Genomic DNA, 19,252 nt, shown 5'->3' on the forward strand with positions numbered 1-19,252 from the left:
AATTTAAAAATTCAGTGGATGTAGGAAATACCAGATAAAGAGAAAGTCAGCAAATTGAAGGATATATATGAGGAAGTTATTCACACTGTACCACTGAGAGATAAAGATAGAAAATTTTAAAGAGAATGGCTTGAGATATAAGGAGAAAAGTAGAGGAGTCCATTATGATTCCATTAGAAGTTTCAGAAGATCAACATAAAGGCAACATTCAAAAAGAATATAGCTGAAAATGTTCTACTTTTGATGAAAGACATCAGAATCAGGAGGTACGGTGAGTCTCTCACACGGTAAATGAAAAGAATATATGAGCAGAGAAATTATTATCATATAAGTGATAAAGGTAGATGTATATCAATTAAGATAGGAGAAGTCTTTTTTAAAGTGTATTTATTATTATTTTTTATTAAACTCTACACCCAACATGGGGCTTGAACTAATAACCCCAAAATCAAGAGTTGCATGTTCTTCTGACTGAGGCAGCCAGGCCCCCAGGAATAGTCTTAATAATTCATTTGAGTGTCATCTATGCACCAGCCTATTCTAAGTGAACTCAGTGGTGTCTCTGCCATTCTAGAGCTGACTGGGAGATGGATAGTATACACCTGAACAAATTATAATATTTTTTTGTTTCAAGTTTTTATTTAAATTCTAGTTAGTTAACATATTGTGTAATATTGGTTTCAGGAGTAGAATTTAGTAATTCATCATTTACATAGAACACCCAGTGCTCATCACAAGTGCCCTCCTTAACACCCATTACCTATTTAGCCAATGTTCCTATCTACCTTCCCTCCAGCAAACCTCAGTTTGTTCTCTATAGTTAAAGGTCTTTAATGGTTTGCCTCTCTCTCTCTCTCTCTCTGTTTGCAAACGTGTAATATTATGTCAGGTAGTGATAGAAGCTCTAAAGATAATAGAAGCATGTAAGGTGTAGAGAATCACATGGAAGGGAGTAGCATTTTCAGTCAAGATGGTCTGGGAAATCTTCTCTGAGGAGGTGCCATTTGAGAGAGCCCTATGAGGGACAAAGAAAGAACACCGATGAACCATGTGAAGAAAGGAAAATGGAAGTGGGGTTCTGTGGGAAGGCAAGAGTCGGGAATAAGATTGACTTGTTTGACAGTTTCCTTATGGAGTCAGATATGGTGAGTGAAGAAGAAGAAAAAGATCAAGGATAATAATTTCTAGGTTTTTGATCAGTGCAACGGGGTGCATGGAAGCATCGCTTAGGAGAAGAGAAAGATGCAGATAGCAGGGGGAAGAAGTAGTTTTGGGAGTTGGGAAAATGAAGTTGGAGATGCATATTTGATATATAAGTAGAAAAGTCTAGTAGACAATTGGATTTATGACATGAATCGTAGGAGAGAGATTGAAGCAGGAAATAAATTTTGAAGACTTTGAGTATGGATGGTATTTAAAGACAGATTTTTGGAGTGCCTGGGTGGCTCAGTTGGTTAAGCATCTGACTGCTCAGGTCATGATCTCATGGTTCCTGAGTTCAAGCCCTCATCTGCACTGTCAGTGCAGAGCCTGCTTGGGATTCTCTCTCTCCTGCTCTCTGCCCTTCTCCAACCAATGCTTTTTTTTTCTCTCTCTCTCTCAAAATAAATAAACCTTAAAAAACATTAAAAAAATAAAACAGATTTATAAAGATTGGATGAGATCACCTAGGGAAAAAATATGGATAGGGAAAAGAAGTAGACTCTCCAGTGTTTAGAACCTCAGGTGGTGGAGCAGGAACTAGCAAAAGAAACTGCGATTTGACTACTGAGATAAAATCTTAGGAAGTGTGGCATCCTCAAAGGCAAATGATGGAAGTCTTTTAAGGACAGAGTGACCTACTGTGATAGGTAGAATAAGATGAGAGCTGAAAATTGACTACTGGATTTGTAGAGGATTCTAGTGACATTAAAAAGTACAGTTTGGGGGCAAAAACCTGATTGAAGCACTAGGTTTTAGACTGCTGTCCTAATCTTCCTTTGTAAGGTTTAAATTTGATTATCCAAAGCAATAGAGGGCTGAAGGAAGAAAATTCATATTTCATTAAAAACAATGTATACTTCTTTAAAGATGACCATATCAACATGGAAAAATATTTTGGTAAAGTAGCATGACTACTAAGAAATTAGCAGTAAATTAGCATATTTAAATAAATGACATGGAGAATGTGGAAAGTAACTGAAATAGTAATGTGTTACTGGGTTATTAATTAGGGCTTCAACCTAAGTATATCCTTTTGATTATCTAGGACAATGAGAAATTTTATTTTATTTTTTTAAAGTTGGTTTATTTTTACTTAGAGAGAAAGAGACAGAGACAGGGACAGAGAGAGAATTATCAAGCAGGCTCCTGCTGTCAGTTCAGAGCCGCATGAACCATGAGGTCATGAGCTGAGCTGAAAGAAACCAAGAGTCGGAGGCTTAACCGACTGTGCCACCCAGGCGCCCCCCTCCTTTTTTTTTTTTAAGTTTATTTATTTTTATTTTTGAGAGAGAGAGAGTAGGACGATGAGAAAGTTTAAATAGCACATGCAAACCAAATGAAAATAATACAAAAATTCTAGCTCAGCATTCTCTATCTACCTTTCCAAAAAACCTTTTCTTAGACATGAGATGTGAACTTAAAAGCAATGACATTGATCCCATGAGCCACATACAAGAGTGAGTTTCTATTACACTAGTCACATTTTGCTCAATAATTAAATGATTTTACTTGTGTTATTTCTCTGGTGAAAATGTTACAGAGGAGAACAAACATGAGTATGGGGAATGACCTCTGAATCAGCTTTAAAACTACTTTAAGCATTTCCCCCTTTTACATAGAATTAACACATTTATTCTAACCTTATGAACTTTCTTCTTTTACTTTTTTTTTTTTACTTTTAGTTTGAGATAATTTTAGACTCACATGGAGTTGTAAGAAATGATACAGATACCCTGTACTCTTTCAACAGTTTTCCCCCAATGACAACATCTTACAAGACTATAGGACAATATCACAACCAGCGTATTGACATTGATACAGAACATTTGCATCACAGCAAGAATTATTTTTATAGACACAGCCTTTTTATAGTGTCCCTTCCCCCTACTCAACCCTTAGCAACCACTCCATTCCTATAATTATTCTCCATTTCTATAATTATGTCATTTCAAGAATATTATATAAATGGAATCATATAGGATGTAACCTTTTAATTTTCTTAACGTTTATTTATTATTGAGAAACAAAGAGAGACAGAGCATGAGCATGGGAGGGGCAGAGAGAGGGGGAGACACAGAATCTGAAGCAGGATCCAGGCTCTGAGCTGTCAGCATAGAGCTCGATACAGGGCTTGAACTCACAAACCATGAGATCATGATCTGAGCCAAAGTCAGACGCTTAACCGACTGAGCCACCCAGGTGCCGCCAGTATGTAACCTTTTATATTGGCTATGCACTCATCATAATTCCCTGGAGATCCATCTATTTTGTATACTAACATTTCATTAAAGTTTATGTATGTATGAATGTACATATATAATATGTACATACCTATTATTATATGTATATATATATTATTATTTTTAAAAATAATCTCTATACCCAATGTGAGGCTGGAACTCACAACCCAGAGGTCGAGAGTCGGATGCTCTTGATCCTGACTGAGCCAGCCAGGCGCCCCAGTGCATTCCTTTTTAATGCTGAGTAGAATTCCGTGGTATGGATGTACCATAGTTTTAACCATATATCCACTGAAGAATATCTGGGCTATTTCCAGTTTAGGGCTATGATGAATAAAACTGCTGTAGATATTCATGTACAGGTTTTTGTGTGAACATAGCTTTCCTCTCTAGGGGTAAATGCCCAGGAATGCAATTGTTGGGTCATTGATAGTTACATATTTAGTTTTTAAGAAACTGCCAATCTGTTTTCCAGAGTGGCGGTACCATTTTATATTCCTACCACAGTGTGTGGGTGATCCAGTTTTTACACATTCTTGCCTTCTTGCTGAGTGTTTTCATCATGGAAGGAGCTCTTCCATGTAAGTTTTAAAATAATCTTGTGTCAGATATCTTTTAGGATATATTTTAATTAATTACTTTTGATATTTCCACTTTTGGTGTGCTTCATTTCTTCTTGTGAATTTGAGTTTACCATACTATAGCCTTTCTTTGCAGTCTGAGGACTTCCTTTCACATTTCTTTGAAGCAGGTCTGCTGTCTCCATTGTTTATGTTGACAAATCAGCCATTAATTATACTAGTTTTTACCTGTTTGTACATGTCATTTTTCTCTTGCTGCGTTCATGTTCTTCTTTGTCTTTCACAGTTTAACTGTCCTTCAGTTGTCAACAATTGTCCAACAATTTCCCTATCCTTCTTGGTTAATTGAGCTTCTTTGATCTATAGATTAATATTTCTCTGCAGATTTTGAAGGTTTTAACCATTATTTCTTCAAGTGTTTTTCTGCCTGCCCTTTACCTTTCATTACTTCTGTTGTGTATATATTTTTTTAAATTAATTTTTGAAAGAGAGAGAGAGAGAGACTGAGCGCGAGCAGATGAGGGGCAGAAAGAGAGAGAGAGACACAGAATCTGAAGTAGGCTCCAGGCTCTGAGCTGTCAGCACAGAACCCGCGAACAGTGAGATCATGACCTAGGTGGCTCAACCTACTGAGTGTATTTTGAATCGCTTAATTTTGTTTCATGGGTCTCTGAGTCTGTTCATTTTCTACAATCTTTTTCATCTCTGTTCTTCAAATTGGATAATTTTTGCTAATAATCTTTAAGTTCACTCATTCTTTCCCTGCTATATTGAATTTTTGTTGAGCCCCTTCAGTGAATTTTTTATTTCAGTGAATGTAGTTTTCAACTCTAGAATGTCCTTTTTTTTCCTTAAAAAAATTTTTAAAATGTGTTTGTTGAGATTCTCTATTTGTTGAATCACTATTGACATGTTTTTCTTTAATTCTTTTTTTTTTTAATTTTTTTTTTCAACGTTTTTAATTTATTTTTGGGACAGAGAGAGACAGACAGAGCATGAACGGGGGAGGGGCAGAGAGAGGGAGACACAGAATCGGAAACAGGCTCCAGGCTCCGAGCCATCAGCCCAGAGCCCGAGGCGGGGCTCGAACTCACGGACCGCGAGATCGTGACCTGGCTGAAGTCGGACGCTTAACCGACTGCGCCACCCAGGCGCCCCCTTTTTTCTTTAATTCTTTAAGCATGATTCTCTTTAGTTGTTTGAACATATTTGTAATAATTGCTTTGATGTCTTTGTCTGCTAAATGTAGTATTTGGGGACCCTGAAAGACCCTACTGCCTGCTTTTCTGTTTCCTTAGTATGAGTCACATTTTTCTGTTTCTTGGCATGTTTCGTAGTTTTTGTTGAACATTGTACTATTAAGATAATGTATTGTAGCAACTGTGGACTCTAATTGCATCCTCCCTACCCCTAAAGCTTGTTATTGATGATTTTTGTTTGTTTAGTAACTTGCCTAGAGTAAATCTGTGAAATCTATTTGTCTTATCTCTGCTCAGCTTAGTATTGTTGTTGGTTTTATTTTTTTTTATTATTATCAAAAAATTTTTTTAATGGTTATTCATTTTTGAGACAGAGAGAGACAGAGCACGAGCGAAGGAGGGGCAGAGAGAGAGGGAGACACAGAATCTGAAGCAGGCTCCAGGCTCTGAGTGTCAGCACAGAGCCCGATGTGGGGCTCGAACCCATGAACCGTGAGATCATGACCTAAGTTGAAGTTGGACGCTTAACCGACTGAGCCACCCAAGCGCCCCTTGTTGTTTTTATTTTCAAGGCTGGCTTCCTAGTGGTCACCCCTTATGTCAGCCAGTGATTGGTCAGAAATTTTGCTTTTCTAAAAAGTTTTTTTTTTATGTTTATTTATTCTTAGAGAGAGAGAGAGAGCATGACAGGGGAGGGGCAGAGAGAGGGAGACACAGAATCTGAAGCAGGATCCAGGCTATGAGCTGTCAGCAGAGAGCCCAATGCGGGGCTCAAACTCACGAACCGCAAGATCATGACCTGAGCCAAAGTTGGATGCTTAGCCAACTGAGCCACCCAGGTGCCCTGGAAATTGTGCTTAAATACATAGAGCCAGTAAGACTTTTTTCTTCTGCTGAGAGATCTGTGTGTAGGTTGGGGAATGTATTCAATGTTCAGGCCGTTTTCAAGTTTGTCTCAATTTTTATGTTTCCCCAAGACTTGTTTCTAGCCAGGAATGTGTGGATAGTATGGGAACTCTGTAGTCTCTGCTACCCATGCATGCAGCTTCTGTTTAGCCAGGAATACGTGGGAAGTTTATGAACCCCATTTATGGCTGTCTCTCCTCCAAGATCTCTTTGTTAAGTCTGCTGCTAGTCTGCCAGTGGGCTTATTTCTTGCCACAAATGAGACTACAACCTCACACTCTTGTGGATAGCTTCAGAATTTTCCCTTTCACTTCTGGGCATAGCTTTTCTGCTCTCCACTCTGAACCATCTCAGCCATCTCGCTCAGCATAGCTGCTAGTTTTCATAGCCTACACAACTGCCCTCGTGGAACTGTAACACTGTCACAGTGATTTAACCGATGGGGGAGGATGAGTAAGGGCCACTGGGCAAGGAAACAGTGCCACAGACTTCCGCTGCTTCTAAGTTTGGTAGATTTTCATGAAAAAAATGCTTCTCAGTTTATTGCATGCCTTTGGTCAATTTCCAATAATTTGAGATGATGTTTTTGATAGTTTTTTATTTGCTTTTGTAGAGAGAATTTGCTAAACTCCTTACTCCAGCATGCTGGGAGCTTCCTTTGCTTGCTTTTGGTGTTTTTTGAAATGTTTATGTATCTAGTTTTTCATATAAAAATGTACAAAATATTGCATAAGAAGCATGTTATTTTACAGTCCATTTAAATTTGTTCAAGACACTACCTTTTAGTTCATCTAATAAAGATTATAATTAAATGGAAATTTAATCTTTTTATTGTTGCAGATTTCAAGTGCCACCTATAAAGACAGGAATGAGGAATACAAAAGACAGTTCACACACTTACCTGATACAGAGAAGCTGATAGCAGGTAAAACAGACAGGAAGTTGCAAAAAACCATTTTACTACCTCATTATCAAAAGAGAACTGACAAGTGACAATATTTGTAGAATATTTGAGCCTTTGTGCTAGACAGAAAATATCTTTTAAGATAAGCAGCATGTTATCATTCTAATTAGACAATGTAAAACTAAGTTATAATTTGGGGAGGAATGATTTCTGACTTATAAAAATATTCAGTACTAGCTAAGAAAAATAGAACTAAAAGGAAATCATTGTCACAATTTCTTCTGGTGCTTGTTTCATATGGTTTTGTAGGAAAAATTTAAATTTGCTGTTCAATATATATTAACTTTCCCCGGAAAAAGGTACTCCTTAACAGATTATAGAGCCAATTTTGTAAAATTTTCTGGGGCTATATTCTTTTTCGTGTAATCCTTCTTTTTAAAATTGTTTATTTATTTATTAAATGTTTATTTTTAAGAGTTTAAGGGGAGGGCAGGGGGCAGAGAGGGGGACAGAGGATACAAAGTGGGCTCTGTGCTAATGACAGCAGTGAGCCTGATGCGGGGCTCGAACTCATGATCTGTGAGAACATACCTCACTGAAGTTGGCTGCTCAACCAACTGAGCCATCCAGGTGCCCCAAGTTTATTTATTTAGTTTTTAGTAATCTCTACACCAAATATGGTGCTTGAACTCATGACCTGGAGATCGAGTTGCAGGCTCTCCCAACTGAGCCAGCCAGGTGCCCCTCATGTAATCTTTCAGGTAGATTTTGTTTAAATAGACTTGAAGAGGAAAACTGTAGCGATTTTTCTTACAAAAGTGCTTAATTTTTGATATAAGCTTAATATGTTTTTTTATAATCAAAATATAAAACTAGGTTTTAATTTTAGTATATATTTCATTTAAACCATTTATTCATAGAAATTTCTGATTTCTGGTACTGTTGGGCAGTATTCAACACAATGTAACTGAATTTCTGTAGTTCAGCTCAGTACTTTAAATATCGTAATGAGTTAAAACAACTTCTAAGAACATTTGAAAGCAATGTATTCTCATGACAAAATATTTAAATGCTATATAAGGGCATATAATGAGAAGTGAGTGGCCCTTCCAACCAAGACTATTTCAACATACTTTCTGGGCTGTATAGCCACTTAGAGTAATTTCTTATGTATATTTCGAGAAGTTTTCTGTAGGCATTTCAAGGGGTATATATGTATATTCCTAACAGAATTTCTTTTTATTATTTTTTATTTTTTAAGTTTATTTATTTATTTTGAGAAAGAGAGGGAAAGCACACATGCAAGTGGGGTAGGGACAGAGAGAGAGAGAGAGAGAGAGAGAGAGAGAGAGAGAGAGAGAGAGAGAGAGAATCCCAAGCAGGCTCTATACTGTCATCATGGAGCCCGATGCAGGGCTCGATCTCAGGAATCATGAGATCATGACCTGAGCCGAAATCAAGAGTCAGAAGCTTAACCAGCTGAGCCACCCAGGCATCCCCCGCCTAAGAGAATTTCACTGGGAACATACTGTGTTTACTCTTTGAACCTTGTTTAGAGCTCTTTTTAATAGCCTTACTTAAGGAATTACTTCATTCTTTTAATGCCTGCCCATATTCAACTAAATGAACTCTGTACTGTAATTTATTTAACAAATCCTTTATTGATGGACATTTTGATCACTTCCTGTCTGTTACTATTTCCACTAATGTTGCATTGAAACTTTTACATTTGTTTTAGCACATATGTGCACATACATTGTAAGATAAATTCTATGAAGTGGAATTGTGGTAAAAAGGTAATAAGTATTTAATAAGTTTCCTGTTGCCAAGTTACCCTCCAAAAAGTCTGCACCAATTTGCATTTTCATCAAAAGTGTGTGTGAGTACCTGTTTTGCCCCACCTCAGGAAGTTTGCTTTAGTAAAATTTGGTAGTTAGAAATGGTACTTAATCATTGTTGAAATATGCCATGTCTTTAATTATAAAGGAGGTTGAACATCTATTTATATATGTATAAACCATTTGTATTTCTTTTTCTGTGAACATTTCATAAACTCTGACCATTTTTGTTTTTTTTGTCTTTTTCTTAATTTGTAGTAGCTTGTTAGATGTTTAAAAAATTAGATCTTTTTCATGTGTGTTGCAAGTGTTTCTTTCCAGTTTGCCACTTGAAATCAAGTGACTTTTCAAGGAAACCTGTGTAAAATTTATCATACTTATCACTGCCTTCTTGAAAGAATTTAATCTGATAATGTAATGATACATATTCATTATAAAACATTAAAGCTCTGCAGAAAAATATAAGGAAAAAAATTGAAAAGTATTGGTAACCATAACACCTGCATATAAATTTAGTTCATATTGTTTGTATAGCTTTCTAGGTATTTTTCAGTATGTGAATTTGTTTTAAAAAATTTACACTTTTTTGTTTTCTCTCACTGATACAATGAACCTGTTTATTGTATAAAACTTGCAAAATACAGACTTTTACAAAGTAGAAAACTAAAACCAGGTTTAATTGTACCAAGCCACAGACTGAGAGAAAATAGTTGATAATCACATATCTGATTAAAAAAAAATCCTTGTATTTAGAATGGAAATAAAAGTCAACAATAAGAACACAAACAACCCAATTAAAAAAATGGGTAAATACACTTTACCCAAGATATATATGGAGAACAGATAAGCATGTAAAAAAATCCTCCACATCAATTATTATAGGGGAATGCACATTAAAAGCACAAGTAAACTACCTGGCAGTGAGAATTGCTAAAATTCACAGCAACAGCAAAACAATGGACAGCAGCAAATGAAGATGAGGCTGCAAGGCTCTCATCTCCTGGTGGTGGGAATGCAGGCTGGCGCAGCTGCTTTTAAAGGCAAGTTGGCAGTTTCTTGTAAAGTTAAACATGCACTTAACCGTATGACCGGGCAATTCTAGTTATTTTCTCAAGTGAACTGTAAGCTGATGTTCACAAAAGTCCTGTATGTAAATGTTTATAGCATCTTTGTTAACAATGGGTAATAACCAAGATGTCATTCAACTGGTGAATGAATAAACAAACTGTGGCACATCCATATAATGGAATACTATTCAGCAATAAAAAGGAACAAGCTATTAATATGCATTGCAACATGGATGAATCTTCAATACATTTTCTAAGTGAGAAAAACAAAACTTAAAAGGTTACATGTTTTATGATTCCATTTATTTGACATTATGAAAAATGAAAATATATAGGGATGGAAAGCAGATTTGTGGACACTGGGAAAGGAGAGTGGTTTCACAAGGGAATTTTTACAGTGATGGAATGGTTCTATATGGTACTGGGGTGGTGGTAACATAATTGCATTTGTGAAGCCTTTACAGAGGTAACTTTATTGTATAAAAGTTGAAAAAGTCAACCAGAATATCAGGAGATCCCAGGTTGAAATTCCATCAGTAAGAAAAGAATCTAACTATGTTACATACAAGTGACATATTGCACTCAAGGATGGGTTAGCATATATACACCTATTCCCTAGCTCTGTCTGTTGCTCGAGCCTAGAAACAGTGATACCTTAGTAAGCAGTCAGAATGTCCAGGACCCAGATATTGGTCTCTAAATACCATCCCCAATAAAAGGAATGAGAGCTCCTTGAAGAAATGGTCCATTCTGGGGCTGGGGCAGTGAAAAAAGAATATGAGTGGCTGTGGAGTAGCTTGTAGTGCCAGAAAGTAAGGAAGTGCTAAAAAAAAAAAAAAAAAAAAAAAAAAAAAAGAAAAAAAAAAAAGCCAATTCGAAAGAACTCCCAGTGGTCAAAGAGAGAATAATTTGAGCAATAAAATAAATAATGATAATATTGGATTATAACCTGAAGAATAAAATATCCATGAGTATATATTGATAAAAATAAATGCTTGAATAATTAAGCGTATGGGGAAGAAGACACAAATCTCCCTTCAGTGGTATCTCCAGGTAATTTATATGCACATTAAAGTTTGAGAAGCACTGATCAAGGTAACACAAGTGCCATACCTAAGGGTAAGAGCTTACTAGGTTCTTTTTCTCTGTACATAAAATACTGATGATGAAGAGGGTCTTTAAAAGATAACCAATCCATGTATAGTTACACAACTGATTTCACCAGTGTGATCCCATGTCTAACATCCTGTATGCTGATAAACCACTAATTTTGCTAATGAAAACCCTTTTCTGTGTCTCTGCTAGTTGGCCAAACATTTGTTGTTAAACACTAATAAAGGTAGCCTAAGGGCTTCTAGTAGCTCCTGAAGGAGTGTAGTCCTAATTAAATTGTTAGGTGACTTATCCCAAGTATGAATCCCTGATTAAACAACTAACTATCCCTAGAATATTTCTAAACATCTACTTTAGCTGGAGTCCACATTTTCACTCCTAATATTCATTTGTGCCTTCTTTATTCTTACTCTTCTTATTCCTGGCCAAAGAAAATGTTATGTTGGAGAAATACAATTAAAAACAAAATACCCTACCAATCCAGAAAACCTCTCACAAAAGTAGAAAAGAAAGAAAACAGTTTTATTATTGAATAAGCATTCAACTGGAATGAGATATGCTCACAGGTAATCTGTAAAAGAGATTGTGAAGAGAGACAGAAAGAAAATCTCACCCTTTTATATAGCCAAGCAGATACAACCCTTTACACATGTTCTAAAGATAAGTGATAACTAGTCCTCAAGTAAGAGGACATGATAGTACTGTTTGTCACACACAATTTCATCATAAATTCACCTGATAATTGGGGCTACTATCTGTGTTAGTTAACTGGCTTTATGCAAAGGAAAAATAAACTCGTATCTTTATGACAAAAGTTTGTTTTGCAGCTTGGAGCAAGTTGCCCACCGAAGTTAAGCTCCTACCCTATTACAGAAACTGGGAGATAGGGGGCTATCTCTCTTGATGTTTACATTTCCAAGAGATGGCTCCTAAGTCCTTGAGAAAACATTCCTGGATTGTAAACCTGGCAAGGGGCTTATTTTGTTTTTAAAAAGATTCACATGTATCTCAAAGAAGCAATAAAGAATTTACAAATTTTCTGAAGAAAATGCTCAAAGAGAAGTGAGGAGGGAGTCTTTTTCCCTTTTTGCACTAGAGAAAATTAATTTTTTTTCTATTTGTATTTACCTTTACAGTTGTCTCAGGTAAAAAGCAAACAGAACAACATAAAAAATGTTAAGTGTGAAAAAGGAGAATGCTTATCTTTTATAATTTAAGTATTAAATCTGAAAGCAATCCTAAAAATATTCCAAAGACTCTTTTTTATTATTTATTTATTTAAAGTTATTTATTTTGAGAGAGAGAGCGAGAGTGTGCTCATGTGTTTGTGCACATAAGTAATGGAGAGGTAGAGAAAGAGAGAGAGAGAGATGGAGAGGGAGAGAATCCCAAGCAGGCTCAGTGCTGTCAGCACAGAGCCCGATGCAGGGCTCTATGAGCCGTGACATCTTGACCTGAGCCGAAACCAAGAGTCAGACGCTTAACCTGCTGAGCCATCTAGATGCCCCCAAAAAGTCTTTTTAAAAGCAGTGTTCCCATTATGGGGCTCCCAAAGAATACTTTGGGATGTGTGTTTCCTGACATGATTGTTTAAAAACACATTCTTTTAATTCACCTCCCTTATGGATAGATATGCCTAAATTCTTTGATAAAACTATAATAGGACATCTTGGTTATTTATTGTACAACCTTACTGTAGAAGTATATGGTGCTGATTCACTCTATCTGTATTTCCATAACACTTGGTACATATTTCCACTGTATCCTTCATTATACTATAGTTATTAAAATAAATCTTTAAGAATAGGAGCCATTTAATTTTTCTGAAATTGATTATGTAATAGCTAGTAAGTTGATGTTAACACACACATCAAAGTGACCTATGTTGCTTGGTTAATTTACTTAATTTTATTCTAACTTTCTAGTCACAAATTATAAAGTTATAAATCCATAAAACAATTTTTGATAAACATTTTCTTATCCCATTCTAGATGAATCAGATTGTCATTTGACTCAAATCAGGTAGAATATTGCCTTCTGAAATGACAATTACATGTTTATCAGTAGGGAAATTGGGAGTAGAAAAAAGTAAAATTTCCTGCCTTAAATTTTTTTTTCATTTCCTGCATAGGCCATATTGCTAAGAAGCCATTTTATAAAAAATAAATTTTATTGAGGTATAAGTTTATTACAATAAAATATGTCTGTTTTAGGGAAGCCCCCCCTTTTTTTAAAGTTTTTTAAAATTTATTTATTTTGAGAGAGAGAGAGAGTGTGTGTATGTGAGTGGGGGAGGGGCAGAGAGAGAGGGAGAGAGAATCCCAAGCAGGCCCAGTGCTGTCAGTGCAGAGCCTGACACAGGGCTCGATCCCATGAACCGTGATGACCTGAGCCAAAATCAAGAGTTGGATGCTTAACCGACTGAGCCACCCAGGTGCCTCGAGGGAAACCCTTTTTTAAACCACTGAAAAAAGTCTGTCAATCTGTGTCAAATAGTCTTTGGTTAAAATAATCCAGTTGGTTGCTAGGGCTTTGAACATAGTTAATGTAAAATAGTGCATTGGTTCTCATAGTGTGGTGCACAGACTAGTAATGTTAGTGTTACTTGGGCTTATGTTAGACATGAAACTCTTCACCCTACTCCAAACATATTTAATCAGAAACTCTGGGGAGGGGCCTACCAATCTGTTTTAATAAGTCTGCCAGGCATTTCTGATCTGAAATGTGAGAAGCATTAAATTAATAAAATGTTTCAGTGGCTTATATAAAAATTTCAGGACACCTCATGGTGACCTTTAGCCCAATTCCTGTTTTAGAGATGTGTACTAGTAATGAGTAACTTAATCTACTTAATTATTTACTAAGATTTTGGGGGCATCTCAGTTTTCTTTTGCTGAAGGAAACATTTTGAAAGACTGAATTACTTGGCTCAATTTTTAGTATTTTAGTTAAATTAGAAATTTAATATGATGAAATTTAAATATTTTGAGATTCATAACCTTAACAGCTTTTTCCTAAAATTGCTAATCACTTCATATAGTTTTAAAATTTATCAGGTAAACCAAATATCATAGCAGATCTTTATATCTTGAATTATTGATAATTTAGCAATACTGTTTACATTAGCCAAAGAGCCAAATCTAAATTATGATATTAACTTACTGGTAAATAGCAGCATTTACCAGAACACTCTTGATTTTGCTGGATTTTAGCGCTGAGGCAGTGAGGATCAACTTTGAAACTAACTTAAAATGTATATAATTTTTGTAGTAGCCCTTGTCCCCTCCCTCACCCTTTTCCAACGTCTAATTAATCACCAATTTTCCATCGGTAGTACCTCCTAAATATCTCTGAATCTAACCACTTCTTTCTCTTACTACTGTCATTTCTTGGTCTGAGCCACCATCAGTTTTCCCCTGGACTTCCAACTCATTTATCTGAATCCATATTCACAGTGTGAAAAAAGTAGTCTTTAATAATGTACATCTGATCATGCCCCTTCTACTTAAAACTCATCAATGGCTTCTCGTAAAGTCCACAGTCTACTGTTGTCTGTGAACCTTATATGATCTAGCTTTTCCAGCTTCTCTAGCTCAGACATCTTTATATAGTTACTGAAATGTGCTGTGTTTCTTTCTGCCACGGGGTCTTCACACATGCTGTTTCCTTATGGTCCAGCTGACCATTTATTGATCTTTAGATCTCAGTTTAAAGACTACTTTTTTCTGGAGAACTTTCCTGATGTACTCTCTCCCTGCCCAATCCCCCCATACCTGTGTACTCCTTGTTATATTCTCTCATAGCTTTCTCTACACTTTGATCATTATACTTCCTTTGGTAATTCTTTCATTGTATACCTTCCCTTATAGACTGTGTTCCATGCGGGCAAGGTACATTTTTGGTAATCCTGGTTTCCAGCAAAATAGCTGGTGTATGATGGCCTAAGTATCTGAATGAGTGAGTGAATAAACGAACAAACAATTGAACAAAGAGTGATGACTTTTCATGTGTTAAAGTAATATAAGGTTATAAAGTTGCCAGATTTTTGTGAATAAGCTGTTCCTTATCCTTGTGTATCTAGATTATGCTTGTGCTCTTCAGAGGGACATTTTGCTTCAGGGACGTCTCTATCTTTCAGAAAACTGGCTGTGTTTCTATAGCAACATCTTCAGATGGGAAACTACAGTAAGATGTATTTTGATTTGACTTGTTGATACAAATAATTGCATAGATAGAAATATATATATAGTCCTCCTAAAAACAATGTACTTTAGATTCTGAAGTAAATTTATATATATTTGTATATCTGTACTTGTATATGCGCGTGATATATTTATATATCGTAGAAGTGTGTAATCTATTTTCTTAATACATCAAGCTCCATTTGTACATATTTAATACAGTTGGAGAAAGAGATTTCAGGTTGAAAAAAGCTTGAACATACATCCATTTGACTGCCAAAATCATGTCTGATGTGACAGACTGTCTGAATTTTGTTTGTGTGTGTATGTGTTAATGTGGAACACGAACACCCACATGTCTTTTCACACTCTGTCCTAAAGTTAGAGATAAGAGCTGAGGAGGAAATTACTGCTGGGGGAGAACGTCTGACTGCTTACCCTATTTTTCTCAGAGAATGCAAGCATGTGGTTATTAACTCCTTCAGGTTTTTCAACAGAATACTCTGGATTAGATTGATGCCATACTTCGTATTTTGTGCTGCATATGTTTCAGAAAAATTCATTTGATAATTTTTCATTCTTTCACGTGTTTAGATTTGTATTGCATTAAAGAACATAACCTTCATGACCAAGGAGAAAACTGCTCGACTCATCCCAAATGCTATCCAGATTGTTACAGAAAGTGAAAAGGTGAAAAACTTTTCTACCTTTGCCTTATTACGTAACATGGAGAAAATCTGCATCATACTGATTCATCAGTGTTGGTGATGTAGGCAATTCTTCTTGGAGTTAGGAATTTGTAATAGAGATATATTGTATTTAATACTAAATTTCTGTGTAGTTAAGTACTCACTGATAATTAAATGACTGCTAACAATTTTTGTGCTTTATAGTTCACAGAGAACTTTCTCCCATATTTTTCATTTCTTCTTTATAAGAGGTAGGTAGGGTAAACATTACCAAAACATCATTATTTCTAAATGCCCTAATAATTCCATGATATTGTGTAGTCAATAATACCTGCACAGTAGCAACTAATAAAAACAAATGGTTCTGGTGAACAGAGAGATTTGGGTAGCATACAAGTAAACACGTAATCATTATACTATTTTTTTTAGGATGGCAGTCAGGGTAGCAGTTATCTTTAACTGCCATTGTTTTTATGATCCTGCCTACAATATCTGCCATTTTGTAGTGGGGATATATGAAGAATCTTTCTGTACCCACCTGGAAAATTGATCAGGGCTCTGTGTGTGACATTAGAAGCATAATGCTACTCTCAACAATAACGAAATTATGGAAAGAGCCTAAATGTCCATCAACTGATAAATGGATAAAGAAATTGTGGTTTATATACACAATGGAGTACTACGTGGCAATGAGAAGGAATGAAATATGGCCCTTTGTAGCAACGTGGATGGAACTGGAGAGTGTTATGCTAAGTGAAATAAGCCATACAGAGAAAGACAGATAACATATGTGTTCACTCTTATGTGGATCCTGAGAAACTTAACAGGAACCCATGGGGGAGGGGAAGAAAAAAAAAAGAGGTTAGAGTGGGAGAGAGCCAAAGCATAAGAGACTCTTAAAAACTGAGAACAAACTGAGGGCTGATGGGGGGTGGGAGGGAGGGGAAGGTGGGTGATGGGTATTGAGGAGGGCACCTTTTGGGATGAGCACTGGATGTTGTATGGAAACCAATTTGACAATAAATTTCATATATTTAAAAAAAAAGCATAATGCTGAGAAAGCAAAAGAGATAAGGAAGGAAAGTAGGAAAAAGGGAAAAGAAGGGAATGAAAGGGAAGGAGAAGGAAGGAACCATAGAAGGAACGAAGGGAGGCAATGAAAGGAAAAAGAAAGGAAAGAGAAGCAGGGGAGAGAAACACTATCATGACATTGAATCATTGTAATGATACTTTTAAATCTCACAGTTTCTTTCAAATGCACTTTAAATTTTATTTTTATTTACTTATTTTTTAAAGTTTATTTATTTATTTTGAAAGAGAGAGAGTGTGAGCAAGGGAGGGGCGGAGAGAGTTGGAGAGAGTGAGAATACCAAGTAGGCTCCTTGGCATCAGTGCAGAGCCCAAATTGAGTCTTGAACTCATGAATGAGATCATGGACCTGAGCCAAAATCAAGAGCCAGATGCTTAACTGACTGAGCCACCCAGGTGCCCCTATTTTTAAATAGTCTTATCCTTCCAGAATACTCCCCAGTACAGTACAAAGAACTTATCCCCTTGGAACTATTTGAGAGTAAGTTGTTACTCTGAAACCTCATTACTCCAGATAGCAAACCAAATATCCTAGCATGTATTTCCAACAAAGAGATTCTCCTGCATAAGCGCAAGCTGACCATCAAAATCAAGAAATTACCATTGATCATTACCATTGTTCAATCCTCAGACCTTCTTCATTTCCCCCAGATATTCTAATAACATCCTTTATAGCAATTAGATGCAGTTTAGAAATACATAATTACTTTTAGTTGTCATGCTCTTTAATTTCCTTATTCTGAAATAGTCCCTTAGTCTTTTTTGACTTTTGTGCCCTTGATACTTTTAAAGATTACAGGTGTTATTTTTTAAGTTATCCCTCAATTGTGTTTGTTTAATATTTCCTTGTAACTAAATGTAGGTTATGCAATGTTGACAGACATGACATGAAAGTGATACTCTGTTCTTTACACTGCATCCTATCAGATGGCCCATGACTTCAGCTTCTACCATTATTGGCGATATTCACTTGGATCACTTGATTAAGATGGTTAATCTGCCAGACTTTACTGTAGTCTGTTTTCCTTTGTAATAATATTTTGTAGCAAGCTACTCTGAAACTATATAAATATACAATTCTTCATCAAACTTTAAATTTATTCATTCATTTACTTATATCAGCCTGTCCTCATAGTTTCTTGTTTTATTCAGTGAGTTCTAATCCATTACTAGCATTATTTATTTTGATGCTCAAATTGTCCCAGATTTGGACAGTTGCAGGCCCTTAAGGTGGCTGTGGTGACCTTCTGACTATTCTTAGTATTGTTTGAGCATTTCCTTGCTTTTTGACATAAGGTGCTCCAGGCTTTCTCTGCCTCAGCCCTGGAATCAGTCACTTCTCCAAAAAGTTCTCATTCTTATTTTTTTTTAATGTTTATTTATTTTTGGGAGAGAGAGAGAGAGAGAGTGAGAGTGTGCACATGCACATGAGTGGGGGAGGGGCAGAGAGAGAGAGAGAGAGAGAGAGAGAGAGAGAGAGAATCCCAAGCAGGCTCCATGCTGTCAGTTCAGAGCCCATTGTGGGGCCCAAACCCACAAACCACGAGATCATGACTCAAGCTGAAATCAAGAGTAGGACACTTAACTGACTGAGCCCCCCAGGCCCCAGTTGTGATTTCTTCTAAGGGAAGACTGATATTTAGAAGCCAGTGTATTCATTGCTATTGGGGTGTCATATTCCTGAGCCCTTTAAATAGTAAGAATAAGGGTATATGTAATGTATATATAATTACATACCCATACACATAATATACACACATATATAGCCATTTGTACATAAGTGTCTTTCTACTTATCTGTCATAAACCAAGAATTCACTCTGAAATCTCTAATTCCTGTCCAACACTACACAGTTCAGTTTTGTTTCCTCCCTTTGATATTTGTAACTCTCTTCACTGACTGTGAGAAGCCAGGCTCCCATTATCCTCAGTATATTTACTTACTTGATCAGTTGGCCTCTATGTAATCAAACTTCATTTCTTTGCCGCTCCTTCCCCACATGGATGCCCTTTTACCTGACTTAGTTTCTGACACTTTCCAGTCCAGTTGCTGCCCATCCCATCACGACACAGGTGCTCTCACCATGTGAAAGCACTCCTCACTCTGCTTGGTCTGACATCCTATGCCAAGCACCTTCCCTGCACTCACTTTACCCTGTGCCAGGTCAACCCTCTAAAGGGATGCCCTCCATTCCCTGCTTGTGCTCTGATATTCTGTGCCAGTCTGTCACTGTGTGTGGTTG

General features: G+C 36.4%; 1 protein-coding gene across 1 annotated transcript in view; it reads left to right on the forward strand.

The window, feature by feature from the left end:
• GRAMD1C (GRAM domain containing 1C) overlaps positions 1 to 19,252 on the forward strand; it is a 103,911-nt gene that overhangs the window by 14,028 nt on the left and 70,631 nt on the right. The window contains exons 3-5 of the mRNA XM_042903719.1: positions 6,970 to 7,054; positions 15,133 to 15,236; positions 15,827 to 15,922. Coding sequence (XP_042759653.1) covers positions 6,970 to 7,054; positions 15,133 to 15,236; positions 15,827 to 15,922 — 285 coding nt within the window. The remainder of the gene's footprint in view (positions 1 to 6,969; positions 7,055 to 15,132; positions 15,237 to 15,826; positions 15,923 to 19,252) is intronic.

This window comes from Panthera leo, chromosome C2 (genome assembly GCF_018350215.1).
Source record: "Panthera leo isolate Ple1 chromosome C2, P.leo_Ple1_pat1.1, whole genome shotgun sequence".
NCBI lineage: Eukaryota > Metazoa > Chordata > Mammalia > Carnivora > Felidae > Panthera > Panthera leo.